This window comes from Podarcis filfolensis, assembly GCF_964270895.1.
Source record: "Podarcis filfolensis genome assembly, chromosome: 5".
In the NCBI taxonomy this organism is placed as follows: domain Eukaryota; kingdom Metazoa; phylum Chordata; class Lepidosauria; order Squamata; family Lacertidae; genus Podarcis; species Podarcis filfolensis.
Window position 1 is genome coordinate 29,779,519 of NC_139608.1, and position 22,434 is coordinate 29,801,952.

At 46.4% G+C, this 22,434-nt stretch overlaps 1 protein-coding gene across 1 annotated transcript; it reads left to right on the forward strand.

Annotated features, from left to right (window-relative positions):
* Positions 1–192: 192 nt before the first annotated feature.
* Positions 193–22,088, forward strand: AP1S3 (adaptor related protein complex 1 subunit sigma 3). The gene is made up of 5 exons (XM_083613980.1): positions 193–315; positions 13,435–13,613; positions 16,299–16,407; positions 19,335–19,472; positions 21,622–22,088. The coding sequence occupies exons 1-5, from the start codon at positions 313–315 to the stop codon at positions 21,655–21,657; spliced, it is 465 nt and encodes a 154-aa protein (XP_083470106.1). The 5' UTR covers positions 193–312; the 3' UTR covers positions 21,658–22,088.
* Positions 22,089–22,434: the final 346 nt, after the last annotated feature.

Sequence of the window (22,434 nt, forward strand, 5' to 3'; positions counted from 1 at the left end):
TTATCTTTCCGCTTAGAGAGCGCCAGTCCCCAAGTAAGTGGAGGAGAGATCCTCTCCCCGCGAAACTCCCTCCCCCTCGGTGCAAAGCGACCTCTCCAACCCGCCCCTGGGGCTGTTGCCGGAGTGACCCGGGAGGAGGAAGAGGAGGAGGAGTGGGGTGGGGAGGAGTTAATAACTTTCAGTTTAGGGCATTATGGGAAAGCAGGGCGAGCGGCTGGGAGTTCACCTGTGCCTGCGGGGGGGAGGGGGGAAGACCCGCACAGGGCACGGGGCTTGGAGCCACCCGGGGTGGGGAGCGCCTCTCTGGCAGCCATGGTGAGTATCCCCGAGGGGGAGCGCGGGGTTGGTTGGGCTGACACAGCTCCGAGGCTCCGGGGAGCCGGGAGGAGGAACTACCTGCTGGCGCCAGGTAAAGCAGCCTCCGCGCAGGAGAGAGGCAGGTCCGGCAAGGCTCGCCCTTGAAAAGCGCACAGAACATCTGCTGGGCTTTTCCTGCTCCTTTTTTTGCAAGGAAACGGCAACAGGACGCAAAGTTTCCAGGAGTTGATGGGTCGGTCGGTTGCCCAGGGGGCTTTTCTCTCTTTTTGGGCTTGAACCAGCTATTATAGAGTTAATCGACCCCCCCCCCCTTTCCGCGTTTTTTCCTTGCGCTGGTATTGAACGCGCGCGCTCTCCCTTTCTGACATTGCAAGAGAGGAGAGGGCAGGAGTTGGGTGGCGCATATCTTCCTCCACCTGTTGCTGGTTCAGGGTCAAGGGGGCGGGGAGATAAGAGCCAAGTGCTGCAGGAACCCGGACCACCGCACCCAGTTTCTGTGTTCAAGCCCAGTCCCCATTCCCTTCCACTCAATTCAACGGAGGGATGTTGGAAACAAACTTTGCTGGAGCAGTAGTCAACACAAGGTAAAGGTAAAGGGACCCCTGACCATAGGTCCAGTCGTGACCAACTCTGGGGTTGCAGTGCTCATCTCGCTTTATTGGCCGAGGGAGCTGGCGTACAGCTTCCAGGTGATGTGGCCAGCATGACTAAGCCACTTCTGGCAAACCAGAGCAGTGCACGGAAACGCCGTTTACCTTCCCGCCAGAGCGGTACCTATTTATCTACTTGCACTTTGACGTGCTTTCGAACTGCTAGGTTGGCAGGAGCAGGGACCGAGGAACGGTCGAACAGGGAGCTCACCCTGTTGCGGGGATTCAAACTGCCGACCTTCTGATCAGCAAGTCCTAGGCTCTGGGGTTTAACCCACAGCGCCACCCGTGTCCCTTAAATAAATCACCTGGAGCACTGTCAACAAAGAACTAAAACAATCAAGTGCCACTTGGAAGTTGTGCAAGGGGTATATCAGGAGAGGGCTGCCAGCTTTTAGGCAGGTTTAGGCAGGTGTGATAGGCAGGTTTCCATCAGGGGCAGTCCCCCCTTCAGCTTTGAATGTACAGTGGTACCTCGGGTTAAGAACTTAATTCGTTCCAGAGGTCCGTTCTTAATCTGAAACTGTTCTTAACCTGAAGTACCACTTTAGCTAATGGGGTCTCCCGCTGCCGCTGCTCTGTTCTCATCCTGAAGCAAAGTTCTTAACCTGAGGTACTATTTCTGGGTTAGTGGAGTCTGTAACCTGAAGCATCTGTAACCTGAAGCGTATGTAACCCAAGGTACCACTGTACAGGGATGGTGAAAGCTGTACCTGACAGGTTTCTGTCTATTATGCAGGTATGAAGAGTAGGGGAATGCCACACCTATGTTAGAAAAAAAGTTAGCAAAGGGTTTCTCCCCCTCTCCAGCTAAGGTTTGGGTGGGTTATTTTATTCTCTTTGTACTTTGGGACGCTAGAAACTGCTATATAAAAATACAGGAATTTATTGCAATAAAACTTCCCTGGTTGGGAGTGGGGTTAATTGGGAAGGTCTTATTTCACTATCTGGGTTTGGGAAATCAGCACAGGTCAGAAAGGAACCTTCTTCTAGCTAGAAATGCCTCACAATCTCAAAGAGTTTTCTGACAGTGGTGCTGTGTGCCATGTCTCATTGGCTTGAGACATCTACACCTGTCTGATTTGCATGCACCTTAGTGTGGTGGCTCCTCATTCACTCTGAGCTTCTGCTTGTGGTATGCTGTAGCCTGCATTTAACCTGCAGAGGGGATCCTTCAAAGTTTGGACCTCTGTGGCGATCCTCTGATTCCAGATGCAACCCTAACCCCACTTACCTGGGTCTGACTTCTGAGCAGATGTGGTTTAGTTATCCGCTAAAACTAAAATCCATTTTGTCTGCGAAGGTTGGCGGGCAGAACTGGGCCAATGCATTAATACTGCTCAAGTAAAAGAGCAAGTAAAAGAGCTAATCTGTTGAGCAACGAATGAGGTGGCCAAGAGTTTAGGGTGCCTGACGACATTCCTGAGCTGAAATCAGGTTCCTCCTGGTTCCATTCTTAATGGGTGACCCCTTGGCCTATCTACTTCACTGGTATGTGTAGTACATTTCCTTTGGAGGCTTATTGTCAGGTGGATTTTGACCCTCGATTTGCATGTGGTTTCACTTGCCTCTCTCGCTCTCCCTTTTCATATTGACTTTGCTTTGTGTAGTTCAAACAGGCCCTTCAATTAATGGTAATGTGAGTAGTTTTATCTAAAATACCAAATCAATGGGAGGCTGGGTGGAGCCAACTTATTTGCTTTTCTAAAGCAGCAGCCTGGTGATGGCTTTCCAAGAGATTTAATCCATGCACTTCTCTTCGGAAGGGACCCAGCGCAGTCGTAGAACACCTGCTGTGCGTATAGAAGGCACCAGGTCCCATCTCCTGGTTTGACTGGGAATGCCCCCAGTCTGAAGTCATGGAATGCTACCAGCCAGCCAGTATACGGCATCTTCCTACTTTTCCCTCTCTCACGGTTAGGAATGGGAGAGAAGGCAATCACTTTCCTCTGGTTGCGAAGCTGCCTGATAGCAAGCCAGATCATTTGTTCATCTAGCTCAGTGCTTCTCAAACTTGTTGTTGGACTACAACTCCCATCATCCCTGACCACTGGTCCTGCCAGCTGGGGATGATGGGAGTTGTAGTCCAACAACAGCTGGGAATACTCTATACCAGGGCTAGGCAAACTCGACACACCAGATGTTTTGGGACTACAATTCCCATCATCTTTGACCACTGGTCCTGCTAGCTAGGGATCATGGGAGTTGTAGTCCCAAAACATCTGGAGGGTCGAGTTTGCCCAAGCCTGCTCTATACATCTGGGCCTTCCAGATGTTGCTGGACTCCTCATCCCTGACCATCGACTCTGCTGTTGATGGGGCTGAGTGGAGAAGTAGTCCAACAAGTTCTTGAGGGCCACAGCTTCTCCATCCCTGGTGGGTACCGATTGGCAGCAGCTCTACAAGGCCTCAAGCAGCAGTTTCTCTCTACTTGGAGATGTCAGCAATTGAACTCAGGACCTTCTGTGTGTTTCACCACTGAACAATGGGCCCTCTCTGCTGTTACATGTAGGCCTGAAGTCCCAAAATGGTGTCTCTCCCAGTTTTTGGCTTTTGTGTGGTTTGGTTGGGGGGACACTTGGCTGTTTGGTCCTTGTGGGGTTTTGTTTGGGGGGGCATGTATAGGTATGTTTCTTGTTGCTTTTTCAAGTGTGTGTGGGACGGTCTAAGCATCATCCATTTGTTCTGCTGTGAAATGGGTATTTTTCTGGTGTCCATGACAGTTTCTTAGGTTTCCAGCTGTGCCCCATGGCCCAAAACTCTGCAGACCTTGGATGTAAATCAGATAGCAGTGGTTGCTGATGCAATTTGTGTGGGGAGGAAGACACCATCCTGCCTCACTAAGCTGCTTCTACCTTTCCTACTGCCAGGAATCACCCAGGGTTGTGTTTAAACTCTTTGCCACTGGGTGTTCCAGAAGTCCAGTGTGACTCCAGAATCTGTGACAGGTTAGCTGAGGCTAGAGTGGAGGATTTACAAAGAACCATATATTTATTTTCAGTATGCATCAACCCTGCGTCAAATCCTTATCCCATTAGTTGTGTTCTAAATGTTCCCCGTCCTTAAGTAGCTGCCAAAGATGTGGGGCAAAGCATTGTGTGATGAAATCGGGACATGGGCTACATTTTATGATGTGTTTTATGGCATGGAGAGCTAGTGTGGCAGAGTGATTAGACTGCCAGACTAGGACCTGGGAGGTAAAGGGACCCCTGACCATTAAGTCCAGTAGTGGCCGACTCTGGGGTTGCGGTGCTCATCTCGCTTTATAGGCCGAGGGAGCTCATGTACAGCTTCCAGGTCATGTGGCCAGCATGACTAAGCCGCTTCTGGTGAACCAGAGCAGCACACGGAAAGGCCGTTTACCTGCCTGCCGGAGCGGTACCTATTTATCTACTTGCACTTCGACGTGCTTTCGAACTGCTAGGTGGGCAGGAGCAGGGACCGAGCAACGGGAGCTCACCCTGTCGCGGGGATTTGAACCGCCGATCTTCTGATCGGCAAGTCCTAGGCTCTGTAGTTTAACCCACAGCCCACCCGTGACCCTAGGACCTGGGAGACCAGGGTTCAAATCCCCACTTAATTATGAAGCTCACTGGGTGACCTTGGGCCGGTAACAGCCTCTCAGCCTTGCTTACCTCACAGGGCTGTTGTGGGAAATAACTGCAGAAGGGTGAGCCATGTGTGCCTCCTTGAGCTCATTAGGGGTGGGGCAAGGGGGTATAAATGCAATGCAATCAATCAGTGTCATAGAGAGGGCATGGGGCCAGTGCTTTTTTTCTGGGGGGACGCAGGGGGACACATACCCTAAACATTTTGTGAATCTTTGTACTTTTGTCCATTTACTGTCATTATTTCCCTCGATTTGAACTATAAAATGGTGATTTTTCTTGAGTCAAAATAAGAGTACCCCTAAACACTTTTTTAAAGAAAAAAAGCACTGCATGGGGCTTTTGTCAAAAACAGCAGCCTTTGTGTTTTGCTGTCGTAAATGTGTACTCTCCTCCAAGAAGCACATATTTCTTGAGCGACTCCATACCTAAGCTAATATTTGAACCCAGGCCTTTCAGGTCCAGTTCAAACACATGGATTTCTCATTTCATCTGCTTATCTCTGGGCAACGTAGCACAATGCTTTCAGGAAAGTGAACTTGTAAGAAAGTTTCCTAAGACTTTGCTGATCACTGGTTGTTGCATAAAACATCAAAACAAAACATTTTCAAAAAAAACCCACCCACTTGAAACTATTGATAACTCAGATTGAAAGCTTCCGAACAACTGTGTGAAACTTTACAAACATATAGAAGAAGAAAGGTGATCATGTTGGTCTGTAGGGAAGACTCACAAAGTCTATATACCTTCAGTATACCTGAAGGAGCGTCTCCACCCCCATTGTTCAACCCAGACACTGAGGTCCAGCGCCAAGGGCCTTCTGGTGGTTCCCTCACTGCGAGAAGTGAAGTTACAGGGAACCAGGCAGAGGGCCTTCTCGGCAGTGGCGCCTACCCTGTGGAACGCCCTCCCATCAGATGTCAAAGAAATAAACAACTATCTGACGTTTAGAAGACATCTGAAGGGTGCCCTGTTTAGGGGAGTTTTTAATGACTGATGTTTTAATGTATTTTTAATCTTTTGTTGGAAGCCGCCCAGAGTGTCTGAGGAAACCCAGCCAGATGGGTGGGGTGTAAATAATAAATTATTATTATTATTATTATTATTATTATTATTATTATTATTACTATATTAGGGCAACCAAAATGTCACCAAAATAGTGTGAAAGCTTTCAAGTTTTGGGTGGGTTTGTGTGTTTTTTAATAGAACTCTTGATCTGGCTAGATGTTGACAGAATGCAAAGGTTAGGAGTGAGAAAAAGGTGGTTGGTTTTAGTCAAGCTATCCATGTCTGCATCTGGGTAGATTTTAAGAAGGAGTGACAAGATGGGAGTGACAGGGAGGGGAGAATGAAGCACTTTGCCAGCCCTATGCACAGCACTTCCCAAAGTGCCAGGCATGGGGCCTCCTGCACTGTGGTTCCCATGCGCCTGGCAGCCAGCTGGCTGACAGATGCTTGGGAATCTCTCACAAGGGATTTTGACAGGTGGGTGGGGCAATCCCTCTCAGGTGACCTCATAACAATGCCAAGCGGTTGACAGGTGGGTTGTCCTGTCCTCCTGTCAAGGTTGGCATATGAGGTAGGTCAAAGAAAACTTCCCCACCCCTGATCTAGCCTGATGAAAAGTTCTGGCGAACCCCAAAGCTTGCAGGCTATTTTGTGACACTTAGCTCATCCTAATAAAGGTTTTGTTCTAATGTGGACGTTGAAATTTTACAGACACGTAAACTTTTATTAAAGTAAAATAAATCAAAATGCGCATGTTGCCTTATAGAGCATTGACTCTTTTTGGAAAGGCAAGCCTCAGGGGAGACTAAAGCAATCCCAGACATTTTCTGGAGAGATGTAGCAAGAGTTTTACAGTCAAACCTCCCTTTACGTAACCCTCTGGTTACGTAAACTTCGGGATGCACGCGCAGCAAACCCGGAAGTATTTTACCGGGTTTTGCCATGCGTGCATGCACAGAAGTGATAGACCCTCAGGTTGCGGCAACCTTGGGATCTGACCGGACCTCCGGAATGGACCCCATCTGCAACCAGAGGTACCACTGTATTTCCACTTGAGAGTGAGAACCATTGAACTTATTGGGAACTTGGTGCCAAGGAAGCATGCATAGGATCAGGTTGTTGGTTAAGCAATGTTTATATCCTCACGGTTATAAGAACATCAGAAGAACCTTGCAGGATCAGACCGATGACCTGTCTAGTCCAGCATCCTGTTCTCACAGTGGCTGACCTGTGGGAAGCTCACAAGCACTCCCACATTGTCCCGTGACGAGAAATTCTGATATTCAGAGGCATGCTGTCTATGACAGTGGAAACAGAATATAGTTATTGTGGCCACAGATAGCCACAGGTATCCTTATTCTTTTGTCTATAGAGCCATCCCTGCATCATGTGGGAGCAATGTCCATAGTTTAATTTTCTCCAAACTGTTCATAATGTATACATGTCATTCATAGTTGCCCTTACTCTCATTTTCCCCACCCCTAAACTAATATTCCCGCCCCCCCAAAAAAACTCCAAACCTTTCCTCACAAGCAGTTCCAGCTTCACGGTCATATTGGTTGCCCATCTCTGTTTTTCCAGTGTTTCTCAAACTTGGATCCCCAGCTGTTGTTGGACTACAACTCCCATCATACCTGACCACTGGTCTTGCCAGCTATGGATGATGGAAGTTGTAGTCCACCAACACTGTGTAGAAGTGTCTTTTTGTATCAGGCTCCATCTTCAGACCTTAGTCAACCAAGGAGAGGAGAAAAATCAGGCCTCCTCCTCGTCCTGTTTGCTCACAGCACCAGGTAGTCAGTGGTACAGAACATGGATATTTGTCTTAATATAAATTTCATTTAGGGAAAGGCTGGAGAAAACCCTTTTGGTCTGCCTGCTTGATAAATTCACAGCTTTATATTAGGTAGTTGTTTGCTCTTTTACATACCAGCTGCCTGCCCTTTGATTATTCAAATAAATTTAGATTGACAAGAAGACATGGCCCTTTAGCTCCAGGGTACATGCAATCTCTGCAGGAGAGATTACAGAACAGGAACATACCGTAATAGGGGGGGAAAGGTGTATGTGTGGCAGCAGGAGAGATGGAAGGACAGCTTAACCCTGTTGAATAAAACAGTTCCTGCTAGGTAGTGCGATACAGCAATGGCAGTCTGTATATAATGTAGTTGCAATGATCTGATCCTCTGTTATCAGGAACAATTTATTATCTGAATTTACTGTGTCCTTGGATCAATACGGCTCTTTTATTTTAAAACCCCTCTAATATATCAAAGCATATGTTCATTTGCCTGTTGTTCTTGATTTTGCTTTGCTAACTTCTGTCTTCCTGTCGCTGCAGACAACATACAGTTCCCCCTCGTCCTTGGGCCCTGTGTGAGGTTTTGCTGCCAGCCAAATGGCTTCTTTGCTTTTCTCAAGGGTTTTGCAGCATTTAGTACGACCTTCCCTGGAAGGGAGCCACATGCCTTGCTATATCCCAGCTGTTGATTCCCCTTGCGTGTACCCAGTTTCCACGGGAATGTTGTGCTCTTCTCCATTGCTTGTCCTTCACTCTGTCATGGAAACATTATCTAATAAAAAAATTATTCTGTTACTGAGCCTGGCCCTTTTTGAGGAGGCCCAAGTTATGCACCAGATCAGCCAGTGACGGTGGGTTGGGTAGGAGAGGAAGGTCAGACTTTGCAGGTAGGCAAGAGCTTTTTTAAAAAGCAAATATGATATATGTGAAGCGGTAGCAGGAATCCAGAGGGTTCCAGGTGCTCACCCAAAGTTGTGTCTCTGTTGGGAAATGAAGGCACAGTGGAGGCCTTTAAGAAATAGGCTTATTTTACATACATTTACACCTAGAGCCTTTCATGGAGGGGGTGCAGAACATTACACCCCAAAATTTGCCAGGTGCCAGGAGCATTTTGCACCTGGCTATCGGCCACTTGTTGACAAGTGAAAATACCCAGGAGCTAAAATGGTGCCTGATGCCTCTACCGTTTGGAGGTGCATGCCTGGGTATCCTTGGATCTTAACTGTTTCCACCCACTAACAATGCATCCTGTAGAACTCTATCTGTTATATTTTATCTGCGCAATCAGAATGAATTTCAGGAACCAGTTGTTTTGAAGGATTTATTTTGTACTCACTGTGTTTCTAGCGTTGGGTATTAAATCCATGTTCACAATGCTGCATATGTGTCAGGGAATCAGGAGCAGGAGCACTGGGGAGAGAGGATTGGGAGAGCGAAGGGGAAGAATCCGAGGGCAGCGTAGGGGAGTATGACAGTGGCCCGAGAGATTCCATGAGCTTCTCCAGCGAATCAGAAGATTCCCAGAAGGGGGCGCCAATGGTCAGGGCAAGGGGGGTCCCAGGGGGGACGCACCAGAAACAAGGAGCCAGAGGGGAACCCCAAAGCAGCAGTGGAGGATCGGGACCAGTTTCCCCACCAGAGCGTAGTGGGGGGGAGGAGTCACATGTGTCAGGGGCAGTCTCTCCTCCAGAGAGGGAGTCAGGGCTGACCACGCCTCCAACGGAGGGGAGGTCAGTTGCAGCTAGCCCCCCCGAAGGGGGAAGCAGTGACAGCAGCAGTGGAACGGTCAGAAGGAAAGCTGCTGGCTGGGCGCGCACGCCAAGTTCAAATGTGCAGGCGCGCGGAACAGCAGGAGACCCGGATGGGGAACCAGCTCCTAAAGCCCGCCGGAGGGAGGGAGAAGGCTCAGGGGAATCAGCGGGAGAAGAGGCTAGAAAGGGCGGAACCCCGGCGGGCAGGCGGACCCAGAGGAGGAAGGAGCAGCGGAGAAGGTGGAGCAAGGCTAGAATCTTAAATTGGTGTCAAGGGGGAGGAGACTCAGACGGAGCATCAGTGGTCTGACACTTTAGACGTGGGGCTGCGCGCTGCGGCTCTGGAAGTGAAACTGAACTTCAATAAAGACTTTTATACTTAACAACGAAGCAGCGTTGGTCCTTTGTGAGCTGGGACCTAGGGTAGCTCTGACAATATGTATCTTGCACTTTGATATAAAATACTATCTGATACGGGGACGCGGGTGGCGCTGTGGGTAAAACCTCAGCGCCTAGGACTTGCCGATCGCATGGTCGGCGGTTCGAATCCCCGCGGCGGGGTGTGCTCCCGTCGTTCGGTCCCAGCGCCTGCCAACCTAGCAGTTCAAAAGCACCTCCGGGTGGAAGTAGATAAATAGGGACTGCTTACCAGCGGGAAGGTAAACGGCGTTCCGTGTGCTGCGCTGGCTCACCAGATGCAGCTTGTCACACTGGCCACGTGACCCGGAAGTGTCTGCGGACAGCGCTGGCTCCCGGCCTCTAGAGTGAGATGAGCGCACAACCCTAGAGTCTGTCAAGACTGGCCCGAACGGGCAGGGGTACCTTTACCCTTTACCTTACTATCTGATACATTGCTTCTCAATCTGGCTTCATGCTCATTGTGGTCCTTATAAGCTGTTCCAAATGCATCTCTAGCTAAGGTGTGTACAGTTGTGTGTAAGGTCAGACAATCCCCACTGTCAGCACTAACGAAAACTAATCCGGCACTAGCGAAGTTGCACTGATTTGAGCAGCTGGGAAGGGGAAACTGTGAAACACACTAAAAACGCACACATCTCCACTGTGCTCTAAGGTGCTGATGTGAGCACACTCCTGTAGATCAGGGTTCTTCAAAGCTGTGAGCCTGGCAAACCTATATCTCTCTGATATAGGTATGCCAGTTTCCTTTGCCTCTTCACTCCCTTCTTGCTATTTCCTTAAGCCCCTGCTTTGGTGTGTGTTGTCCTGATTTAAGCTTCATTCAGACATAAAGATCAGCTCTGATGTTGTTGTTATAAGAACATGCTGTGGTGAGCTTCAGACTTTCCTGTCCCCCCCCCCTTTTTACATACAAGGGGGAGAAGAGCTGAGACTTCCACTTGCAGTTTGGACAAAAGCACAAAAACTACAAACAAATGCAGGAAACCGTGGTTTGCGCAAACTATGGACTCGGCTAGATTGGTAAAGAAAAGGCTTTTTATATGCATTATAACACTGTGACACCAGATGGCGCAGTGGAGTTCCGTTTTGGCCAACACAAGTTCTCATACAAAGTTTAAAATGTGTTTAACTGTAATGCTTCTTTGCTGTGCCTAAGTAGGAAAGCCTGTGTTTAAGTAGGAAACCAGGAAACCACAGTTTGCTCCTGAGTGATATCCTGGCTTGTTAACAACTGTTGCCTGTGAAAATTGAAGTTTCCTTTGTTTGGACATAATGGAAAACTGATGCTTGTTACAAATCCCAGATGGAAGCTTTCGTTCTCTTCCCCTCCCAGGAGAGGCTCACTGTGCATTCTCATTACAACACATGGCTTCCAAGCCCTCTTCAGGCATTAATACAGTTTCTTAAATTAATATGCAAGGGGGATTTTGAGGATAAGTGCACTGGTTCTTGCTGCCCTTGTCGCTGTTCCACTGACCTATTCAGGCCTCCTTCTTCTTCTCTTGCCATGACTGCTGATCTTGACCCTATACTCTAGGACGGTTTCCATAGCTATTGACTCTTTCACTTCAACCTACAAAGTCAGAATGTTGGCGATCATTCTAAGGCTGACCACTTCCCCCAGCAGATGGAATGCTTCTGAAAATCTTACGCTGCTGAATGTGGGGCTGGAAAAATATAAAAATAACTTGTCGCGTAGCAGGGATAACAAAATTCTAGTCCTGCCTTTAGAGCTTGCTGATGTGCTGCTTGTACTAATAATGTGAAATGATATGGAGAAAAAAATAGTGTTAACAGCAACAACAAAAACCTTGGATTTTTTGCTGCCCTGGTGGCTTTACTATAAGTAGCTGCTGTGTGTCTCCCATGGCAACAAGTGTCTCTTATGCTCTCTTCCTCCTCTCACCACCCACCTTCCATATACACAGCATATTGCAAGCAGATAGCGTTACTTCTGTTTCAGAGACGCAAGGTGAAGTATCCCGTGTAGCTGGATGAGCAATCTGACTGAGAGCCAGGAGCCCAAATTAATTTTGACGACTGTTACTTAATTAAGCCACTTGTATCTCCCTTTTAATTATGTCACTGTGATGCACGCTAGGAGAGGGAACAGGAAAGCACACTGCGTTCTCTTGTTCGCTGCTTTGAACCTTTCCTCTTGGACCACGCATCGATCGCCTCAGGCTGAGAAATATTGTCGAACGGACGAGATGTCACTGAACCCAAAGTGACTCAGTTCTTTAAATCAACAGAAACTTTTGCTCGGCGGCCCAGGAAGACTGTGGCCTAGAGCTCAATACAAACTGAAGACCGCCAAGAACTCTTGAGGCCTATGCTACTGGTGTCTTTGAACTCGGGACTGAGCGGAAGATAGACAGGGATTTATGGGTATCTGCAGTAGATCAAGAAGCAGGAAGTGGGCACACCCTCTTCAGATGGGCTTCCTGTTATATGTACCTACAGTAATTCTGTCTGTCTTTCTGAAAAGCTGAGAAAATCTCAAGTCATGTGCTTTGTTCATCTTGGAGCAGATTGTGACCTTTGTCATCATTAGACTTGGCCCACTTGGTTATTTCCATAAACCACACCCACTTGTCTTGTCCCTGGTGTTGTATGTGATACAGAGTGGGAGACAGGTAAACTTACAGCCTTCACTTCAATATAAACCGCATGGAAACACATTTCAAAAGGTTTGTTGTCACCTGCCGTCATAAGGACATTTGGTGATTGATGGGTGGCCCACGGAGCTTGTGGAGATAAGGATCCAGCCTGCCAGGTTGGAAGAGTTTCCCATCCTTGGAATAAAATCTACATTAGGGATGGGGAACCTATGATCCTCCAGTTGTTGTTGTTGGACAACAACTCCCATCATTGCCATTGACCGTGTTGGCGAGCAAATGGAAGTTGCAGTCTGACAGAGGGCCACAGGTTCCCATTCCTGGTTAATGCCATGTAACAGCCAGTGTCTCCGCTTAGCCATGAAACCTATTGCATGACCTTGAGCCAGTCACAATCAACTTAACTCCAAAGTGTTTTGGTAAGTGGACAATCCCAATGTATCCCACACAGACCTTTTTGCAAGCAGAAAAGGGATTAACAGATACAAAATATTTGCTATTTTTTTGTACATAATTATGATGGGTCATGACTTGGGAAGTCATGCAAGATATGTTGCTCTTGGAGAAGAAAGTGGCATCGTCCATAGTGCTAAATGTATATTAAATAAAATGCATTCAATGAAATCTCAAATCCTGCAACTTTAGGTGGCCCACCCCACTCTGACTGAGGTGTGTTCTGAGCAATCCTGTTCAAAATCTGACGTCATCTTTTGATAATTGCAGTGTTTGCAATGGGGGTATTTGGGTTTACCCAGATAGGTGTGTTCAGCAGTCACAGGTATGCACTGTTTTTCTGTTCTTTTATAGTGGTGTTTGGTTACTGCAGGCATGAACCTGATAAATAAGGCCATTGCAGGATCTTCACCTACATACAGCTTGTATAAAAAAACAGCACAGTTGGTTACATGGGAAAATGATAAGCTGAAGATCTTTTGAAGGACTACTGACATGGCCCTGACTGGAAGCAACCAAATGTAGCTGAACTTGCACAACACATGACAATTGCTTGTTTAAAAGTTCAGGAAGACAGCTAGTTGCGTTTGGTTAAAGTACGCAATCTCTGCTATGATTTAACATTACACCTGAACCAGCCCAGGGCAACCCTAGGTTCTCTTGAAACCATTATTATTCATCATTTTCTGAACTTTAAGTGTTTTCCTTGATAACAGGGCAGATATTTTCACTCAAATGCAGTTTCGTTAATGCAAGTTGTGTTGGTCTTTGTCTCAATATTACCCCAAATGGTTTTCTTTACTCTAGATGCAGTTTATACTGCTCTTCAGCCGGCAAGGGAAATTAAGACTCCAGAAATGGTTTATTACACTGCCTGAAAAAGAGAAGAAAAAGATCACCCGAGAAATTGTGCAGATTATTTTGTCTCGCAACCAGAAAATGAGCAGTTTTGTTGACTGGAAAGACCTGAAGCTTGTTTACAAAAGGTGTGAGTAGTTTTACAAGTCGGCTTTTTACACAAAGCATGTCGCTTCACATGGAAGCAGCACGAAGTAACAACAAAACAAAATCAATCTAGTTTGCGTTGGTGGAGTGAACTGACAAACAAGAGGAACACCATTCAAAATGTCTGTAGTACTTACCACTAGTAGGAAAGAAAAAGAAAAAAGGCAGCAGGCATGATCTCTTGAAGGAAGCCTGTGCCCGGTGAATTCCACTAATTCCTGTCAATAAGAAACATGGCATGCTTGTTTATATTAAATGATTAAGGTTTTACACTGGGGTGGGGATATTTTTCAGCCCAGAAGCCACTGTCCATTTTGGGCAACCTTCTGGGGGCTGCATGCCAATGGATGGGACCAGAGGCAGAAGTTGATAATGGAGCAATAAATGTAAATATGTTAGGCTAGTTTCTATGCAAACTCTCACACACCTCTGTCCTGCACCCAGGCAAGCAAAAGGCACAGTCCGGATTTCAAGGACACATTCCAGCCATGCAGAAACACTTGAGGGTGCAAAGTAGGGCTGGAGAGGCATGTGGTTTGGGAGAGAAGAGTCCCAAGGGCCAGAGAAAGAGGTCTGGAGGGCTGCATCCCAGTTATAGTTCTAATTTTAAGGAGCATTATTCAAGATAGTGGGGGTGGCAGATGCATCAAGGGAATGAAGTATTAAACAGGAAATTGAAGCTGGAGCCAACTAATTTGGCTAGAGGAGGTGCATTGACATCCTCTGGCAGGATGACCCAGGGAGGGGGCATGATATGGAGAGAGTCCCAAGGGCCAGATTAAAAAAAAAGGCCACATTTTGCACCTGGGCCTCGGGTCCCCCCCTCCTGCTTTACATCACTTAATTGGAGCCAGCATTTGAGATGAGGAGTGAACATGGAGAGCGCCTCCCTGAGATAATAAAATCTACTGATGTGCCTTTTAAATGAATGGACATCAAGAGTTGCCATTAAGTGCTGGACTCGCAATGATTTTCATGGGATGCCAGTGCATTGATCTTCTTCTGTATTGTTCCACTGGGTATTTCTGAATGCTGGAGGCTGTCCCAGTTTTAAAGGAAAGTACAGAAATGTTCAAACTTTCCGAAGCTGCCTTTCTGAGCATTGTGTGTGAAAGAACGTTTGGAAGATCATAGCTTGGCGAAACCTTGAAGGCGATATAAGACCATTGTTGCTTGTGGCTATAAAACGGATCAATCCCCTTCATATGTTAGGGCCAAATTAACAGGTTTTTGGTAAACACAGTTTTTTGCCCTGTGTTGCTTGTGTTTCCCTTTCTAATTCGGGGGTTGGGGGTGGGATGAAGACTGAGGAAACTGTTGTTTATTCTCTGGTGTTTATTCTCCAGCAGTGGGATGGGGGGTGGTTGAATTTGTCAGGGTGATTGTGCAGAAAAAGACAAGTTAAACGCACTCCTAAATGGACCTGATCCATGAACACCCCTCCTCCATATGCTATTTTGAAAGGGAAAACCAGACCCACAAGGAAAAGGACATATTTAATATAATTTGGAGTTTGGTCCTCAGTATGGAGCACTACAAAAACGTATAAAAGTTTTGTGTCCGTATTGTGTAACGCAGCAGGGTGGGCAATAGGCCCAGGGCCAAATCAGCTCTCTAGCCTCTCTGCCCTACCGTCAGGACTTGGCCCAGGCTGTATCCCTCACTGACCCTGCTGGGCACCTTCCTCTAGCTATTCTGCCTGGCTGGAATGTGTCCTTGAACCGTGATCACTCTTGCTTGCAGAATGGAAAATAGAGAGTGGTGTTGTCCGGCCTTTCCTACTTTTGCCACACCCACCACTGACATGTGGCCCTCAGAAGGCCCACCCCCATGAGGCAATGTGGCCCTTGAATTAAATTTTTTTCCCCTTCCCTCCTATAACGGGATAGAAAATCCGTACTTCAGTGCTTGTAATAAGGGGGAAATGTTTTTCTGTGACACAGCCTTCAGTTCTTTCAACAGCTGTTGTCTGTATCCAGGCTTAAGGTCATAGAAAAGATGTGTGAGGAGCAGAGCTCCTCCCCCCCCCCCCGCCAAAAAATGTTTAGGGGTACTCTCATTTCCCTGCTCATATTGAAATACTGCCCCGCAATGAGGCCAAACTTTGATTCACAAAATGTTTAGAGGTTTGCGTACCCCTACATCCCCCCCCCCAGGAAAAAAAAGCACTGGTGAGAACAGTTATGAGGCTGTGTGGGCAAGTTGCACCCCAGCATCTATATGCACAGTGACCATTACTCCCTTCCACCTGTGCCTTTGAGAAAAGGAGAAGATATAATACCTGGCCTGTATGAAAGCGTAACAAAAAGGAACACAATTATAATAGCATCAGATGCAGAGCTGTGAGAGATTTATGTGATAAAAAGCAAGCTTTTATTTCCGATTCCATTATCATTACTTCTGATTATTGCACCAAAAACTGCCCACGTTTGCATATCTGAAATGATGTTCATCCTGTCATTTTCATTAGTGCTGGCAAGGAAGTCAGATGGATTTATATGAAAGGCCTAATTAATTAAGGGCTATTCTCCTTGCTTTTGAGATAAATTGTCTCATTATGTGAAAAAGCAACCGGGGGAAAAATATTTTAGGGTAACTGACCGTGTAAAGAGCGTGAATATTAATGCTGATAGGTCTCAATATATTTTCATATTTTTAAATTTCAGGTATGCTAGTTTATATTTCTGCTGTGCAGTTGAAGAGCAGGATAACGAACTCTTGACCCTAGAAGTTGTCCATCGTTATGTAGAGCTACTGGATAGATATTTTGGCAATGTAAGTTTACTAGGTTTCCTCCGGAAACACCTGGCTCCGCTTGTTTTCCTTGTCAGATATTTGTTGAGTGTTGTCTGTTGTTTCTTCTGTCCACAGAAATGACTCTAAATTCCCTGGAAGGTTTGTTTGTGTTTTGTTTTTAGAATAACAGGTTTGGGCCATTTTCTGTAAAGATACTCTGTTTCAACTGAAAAGAGTTATTTGGGGGGGAAACTTTGCTATGAAAACAACCACCACAACCTCTGGAGGGCCACAGGTCCTCTTTGCCTTCCCTAAAAGATTACCGTATTTTTCGCCCTATAGGACGCACTGGCCCATAGGAAGCACGCGTCTCCCCGCCGCCAGCCTCCAAACCACGTCGGGAGACAGCGGGATGGCGCGCTACGCCTCCCTGCTGTCCCCCGAGCTTGCAGGGCTGGCGGCAGGGAGAAGCATGCTTTTCCCCGCCGTCAGCCTCCAAACCATGTCGGGAGACAGCGGGATGGTGCGCTGCGCCTCCCCGCTGTCCCCCGAGCTTGTGGGGCTGGCGGTGGGGCTCTCCTGAAGCCTGGAGAGCGAGAGGGGTCGGTGGGCACCGGCCCCTCTCACTCTCCAGGCTTCAGCGAAAGCCTGCATTCGCCCCATAGGACGCACACACATTTCCCCTTCATTTTTGGAGGGGAAAAAGTGCGTCCTATAGGGCGAAAAATATGGTAAGTCTGAAGCATAGGAAGCCCAGTGATTCTCAACCTGCTGTTTTTCTTGGACAGAGACAACCTGGTCACAGTTATCTGTGCTCTGGTAATCTCTTAGCATTGACTACTGCAGGGCTTTTAATGTAGGGCTGCATTGGAGCTTTCTACAATTTCATTGTGCCTTTATATTGGAACTCACTTTTCCGTTTCATTGAGAAAGGTGGGAGAGAAATCCACACAATAATTTAATGCATAAATAGTGAGAGGCTCCTGTTAATTAGGAAGGATCTTTCATTCCACAGACCGCCTCTTTTGCAGTAATAAAATCCGCCCACAGCTGAGAAACGTCCCACTCCAGCTTTCTGGTACTGCAAAGCCACCTCCAGGGCTGTTTGCCCCTCCCCCCCCCATTGCCTATCTGTACGCTGATTATTTTCCTCTCTGGTCCTCCACGTACAAATAAGGCTAAACCTTTATAAAAGTCAGAGCAGGAGGAGAGAGCAAAAACAGCGGGGAGCATAAATGGAGATAAATAGTCAACTGAGCAAAGTTCACGCTGTGACTTCTGGGGCTGGGTGAAGCTGTTTTTAACTGGAAGACATGATTAGTGGAAATGCTAAAACAACTTGGAAATTGCCAAGAAAGACAAATGTGTCACAGAAAAAATGGTGAGCGCTAATAAATACGACAGGTACACATGCACAACAAAAAGGGACGCGGGTGGCGCTGTGGGTAAAAGCCTCAGCACCTAGGACTTGCCGATCGAAAGGTTGGTGGTTTGAATCCCCGTGGCGGGGTGTGCTCCCGTTGCTTGGTCCCAGCACCTGCCAACCTAGCAGTTCAAAAGCACCCCCGGGTGCAAGTAGATAAATAGAGACCGCTTACTAGCGGGAAGGTAAACGGCGTTCCGTGTGCTGCACTGGCTCACCAGATGCAGCTTGTCACGCTGGCCATGTGACCCGGAAGTGTCTGCGGACAGCGCTGGCTCCCGGCCTCTAGAGTGAGATGAGCGCACAACCCTAGAGTCTGTCAAGACTGGCCCGTACGGGCAGGGGTACCTTTACCTTTACCTTTTTACACATGCACAACAGTGAGTTTTGGAGTAAAAATTAATTCTGGCTTTCGTGCACAGGGTGCACTATGTTTAGCACATGATGACTATGACACCCCACAACTGCTTTTGCATGGTATCGTCCATGCCCGTCTACAATAGTTTGGCTGTCTTCCCCGGCAATAGCTTCTCCTCACCCAGTACTTAAAGAGCCTCTGTGGTGTAGTGGTTAAAATGCAATACCAGGACCTGGGAAACTAGGGTTCAAACCCCAACTCGGCTCATGAGATGATTTTGAGCCAGTCACTGTCTCTCAGCCCACAGGTATATGAGTTGGAAAGCGAGGGCAAACCATGTACAGTGGTACCTTGGTTGTTGAACAGCTTGGCTCCTGAACAAATCGGCCCCCAAGTGCTGCAACACCAGAAGTGAGTCTTCCAGTTTGCGAACATTTTTCCGAAGCCGAACATCCGACATGGGTTCTGCGGCTTCTGATTGAGTGCAGGAAGCCTCTTGCAGCCAATTGGAAGCCGAGCCTTGGTTTTCAAATGGTTCCGGGAGACGAAGGGAATCCTGGAACGGATTAAGTTCGACAACCAAGGTACCACTGGATGCCACTTTGAGTACCATGGAGGGGATGTGGGATAGAAGTCACTTAGTGAGTGGCAGAGGAGTTTAAAAATCAGTTTGGGCCATCAATGGGGTAAACCGTTCTGGGAAATCTAACTGAATAAATGCACCAGGCATTTTTGGAACATTGCAATGCCTGAGGTGCCAGAGTATGATGAAGTCAGTTTAATATATAGGTATGGCATTGTTTTCGTCTAACCCAGGGTTTCCCAAACTTGAGTCTTCAGCTGTTTTGGATTACAGTTCCCATCATCCCTGACCACTGTTCCTGCCAGCTAGGGATGATGGGAGTTGTAGTCCAACAACAGCTGGGGACCCATGTTTGGGAAACCCTGATTTAACCCTAGGACAAAACTGATTGAAGAATAATGCAAGCATCATGGGATGCTGCCTCACCTTTGAAATATTATCATGTTGAAACCTCCTTAATGCTTTCAGTCCTGTGTCTCCATTGTTCTCTGCCTGCCACCAGGGTGCACACACAGAACAGGTTTTTGATGAGGCTGTGCACATAACCACACTCAATGCCATAATAAGTGTGCCTGAATATTTCTCTCTGCAATCCTTACCAGGTGTGTGAACTGGATATTATTTTCAATTTTGAAAAGGCGTACTTTATTCTTGATGAGTTTCTGATGGGAGGGGAAATTCAAGAGACTTCCAAAAAATCTGCAGTGAAAGCTATAGAAGATGCTGATATGTTACAAGAGGTAAGAAGAGGTAAGAGAGGTATGAGAGAAGCTAAATCCAGGTTTCTCTCACTCTCTTGTTATTTTATTTTTACTCTTGATGCCCAGTTTGGCTCAAGTTTTATTGCTTGGGCTGTAGGTCACAACCAAATGAAGTCTACAAATGCCAGGTGAATGGAACAAGGCAGACCACAAAAATGTACAAAGATACAAGCAAACAAAACCCCCATTAAAATAAAATATCCTTAAAACAGCCTTTCCTAACCTGGTTCCTCCAGACGTTGTTGGACACCCCCACTCCCATCTGTCCCAGCCAGTGTGACCAATGGTTAGGGATGATGCACAATGTAGTCTAACACCTGGAAGAAACTAGGTTGGTAAAAACCGATTTAAACAATCTTCACTGTAAATATTCATTCATACAATGTAAACTTGACCCCCCCCCCCCGGTGCAGGTACAAATGACGCAAATCTTCCAATAATGTGCTTGATTTTATTTGCTAATAAATGTTCTGTTGTCTAAGTCAAAAGAAAGAGCATTAGGAGGTGTGTGTTTTACAGCCTATTTTATCCATATTCACTGAGAAATCTCATGGAGTTCAGTGGACTTATTCTTAAGTAAATGTCCTTTGGTTTTCTGGTGTAAGTAGCAGCTTAACTCTTGCAAATTATAAATAGCAGACTGGTGGGCAAATCGATGACTGTTGCTGTGTGATTTCCCACTCACATTTGGCATTCTATAAACCCTGGCTCGAACTATTCAGAAGCTCTTTGTGTTGGTTGTTTTTCTTATAGAAAAAGTGACCATCAGTTACTCACACCGTTTGCTGAATCCTTGATGGAATGTTCATTTCAGCCCTTTTAGTGTCTAAAAAGTGCTTGGCTATTTTTATTGATTTATTTTGCGCAGCAAAGCGGAAGCATAAATGGTCTGCCTGCTAGCTTCAAAACCAGCAGAGCTGTCTGCGGCAACCCCAGTTTTGGGCCAAAAACAGACCTTGCGGTAAATCCCCCTTTGAAGGAGAGTAGGGGAGGCATAGGCAAACTCGGCCCTCCAGATGTTTTGGGACTGCAATTCCCATCATCCCTGACCACCGGTCCTGTTAGCTAGGGAGTTGTAGTCCCAAAACATCTGGAGGGCCGAGTTTGCCTATGCCTGGAATAGGGCCTGTTATTCAAAAGCCTTGTGGGAGTGTTGCTCCCTCTTTGAAAGTCAAATATGGCGGACATGAACTGAAAGTGCCATGAATAAATTAATGCTAAGGGAGATGTTTTTGGCACCTTTGCTCTGGTCAAGCTGGTTATAGACAATGAGCCAGCGGTATTCATGTGCCATAGAGTGAATATCACTGGAATAAGCTAGCTGTGGTAATTGCAACTGCTGGCTGTGCAAAATAGGCAGAGAGAGCACAATCCAGAACATATTACAAATTCCTAAGGACCTGTTCACACACTAAAGTTCCTGCCCATCAGAGTGGCTGGCCTTCCCAGGCAATGCATTTTGTGTTGATGGAAGTAAAAAGGGATCTAAATGTGTAATCCTGGGACATAAAAACGTAAGAACCGCTATTTCCAGTGCTCCTCTGACCCGGAAGTGGGAAGCTGCGCAGCGCCGCTAAGCGGGCGGCGGCAGCGGGGGTCGCCTCGGGCCGGATAAATGGGTCCCTTGGTTCTTATCTGGCCCGCGGGCCTTAGTTTGGGGACCCCTGCTTTAGGTTTTAGGATTTATTTATATATAACTCCTCCCAAATAGATAGATATCTCACACATGCATGGAGTTTTGGATGTTTTTTATTATATAGGAAAAAAATGACTTAGGACTTTAGTACAAGCAGCTGAAAAAAAAATGGAACTAGGTTAGACTATTGTAAACGGATCGAGCAACACTTAACTGGGCCAAATACACCTCCCTGTGATTTTTGAACCCTTGGCTTGATGGACAGCCCACCTGGCTAGGAAACTAAGCTGGAGAGGGGAATTAGTCTACTTATGCAAGTATTCATACAAATTCTGTTAATGATCTCCAATTAGCTTCGCAAATTAGCTGCAGTGCTCTAGATGTTCATCATTTACAAAGCACCTCTTGGTACTGAACCAATTTCCTTGCTGTCACATTATCTATGCGTGATTTTAATAACTGAGTTAATAGCTTAATTGTTCTTTGTTGCAGACAATGGAAGAATATATGAGCAAGCCTGCCTTCTAACTAGAACCTACATAAACAGAAAACGAGGCTGCATACCAATGGTATATGCAAAAATCTGCCTGCTCCTGGATTTTATTTAACAATGAACCCCTCCCACCTCAAACCCTCCTGAAGGGGCTGTCTATGCAATAGTCAAGATGAAGGTCAGCCATAATAGCACAAACATGTATTCTATTTTATATGAGCATGATAGTAAACTTTCTTGGCTGTCCTGATTGAATGTTTGTTTTTACGGCAATTTTTAGCTACCTGCCTTTCACTTCCAAGGAACAGATACTAGAACACTTGAAGGATATATTTATATGACTTTGGGTCAGTTTTTGACCAATTCAGTGTAATTTTGTAAAATAATGATAATAATAATGCAACCAAAAACATTTATTTTGAATGTGGTCATTTTTCTTGGATTAATAATAACCATTTTGCAAAAATGTTGAAGTGTTGATGGATTCTCATTTTCGGATTGCTCTGAAGCAGGCTTCAGTGCTGGATTTACGTATAAGCTAAACAAGCTACAGCTTAGGGCCCCACTCTCTTGGGAGCCCCCCCCCCAATTTCACTATTAATATACTTCTTCTTAATTGTATTTCAGTTCAACAATTACTTCGATAAAATACATATCTTGTTATGTGCAAATGGCTTTAGATACCTATTAGGTCCATAAATTACCATATATTCAACACAAAAAACAGTGACAATTTGTTGTTGACAAAGGACAGCTGAACATATAAAGGACCCCATTACATTCAGTAGCTTAGGGCCTCACCAAACCTAAAT

Coding starts and splice junctions, on each gene's coding strand:
- AP1S3 (XM_083613980.1), top strand. Junction 13,614..16,298: donor CTGAAGCTTGTTTACAAAAG/GTGTGAGTAGTT, acceptor TTTAAATTTCAG/GTATGCTAGTTTATATTTCT. Junction 16,408..19,334: donor TGGATAGATATTTTGGCAAT/GTAAGTTTACTA, acceptor AATCCTTACCAG/GTGTGTGAACTGGATATTAT.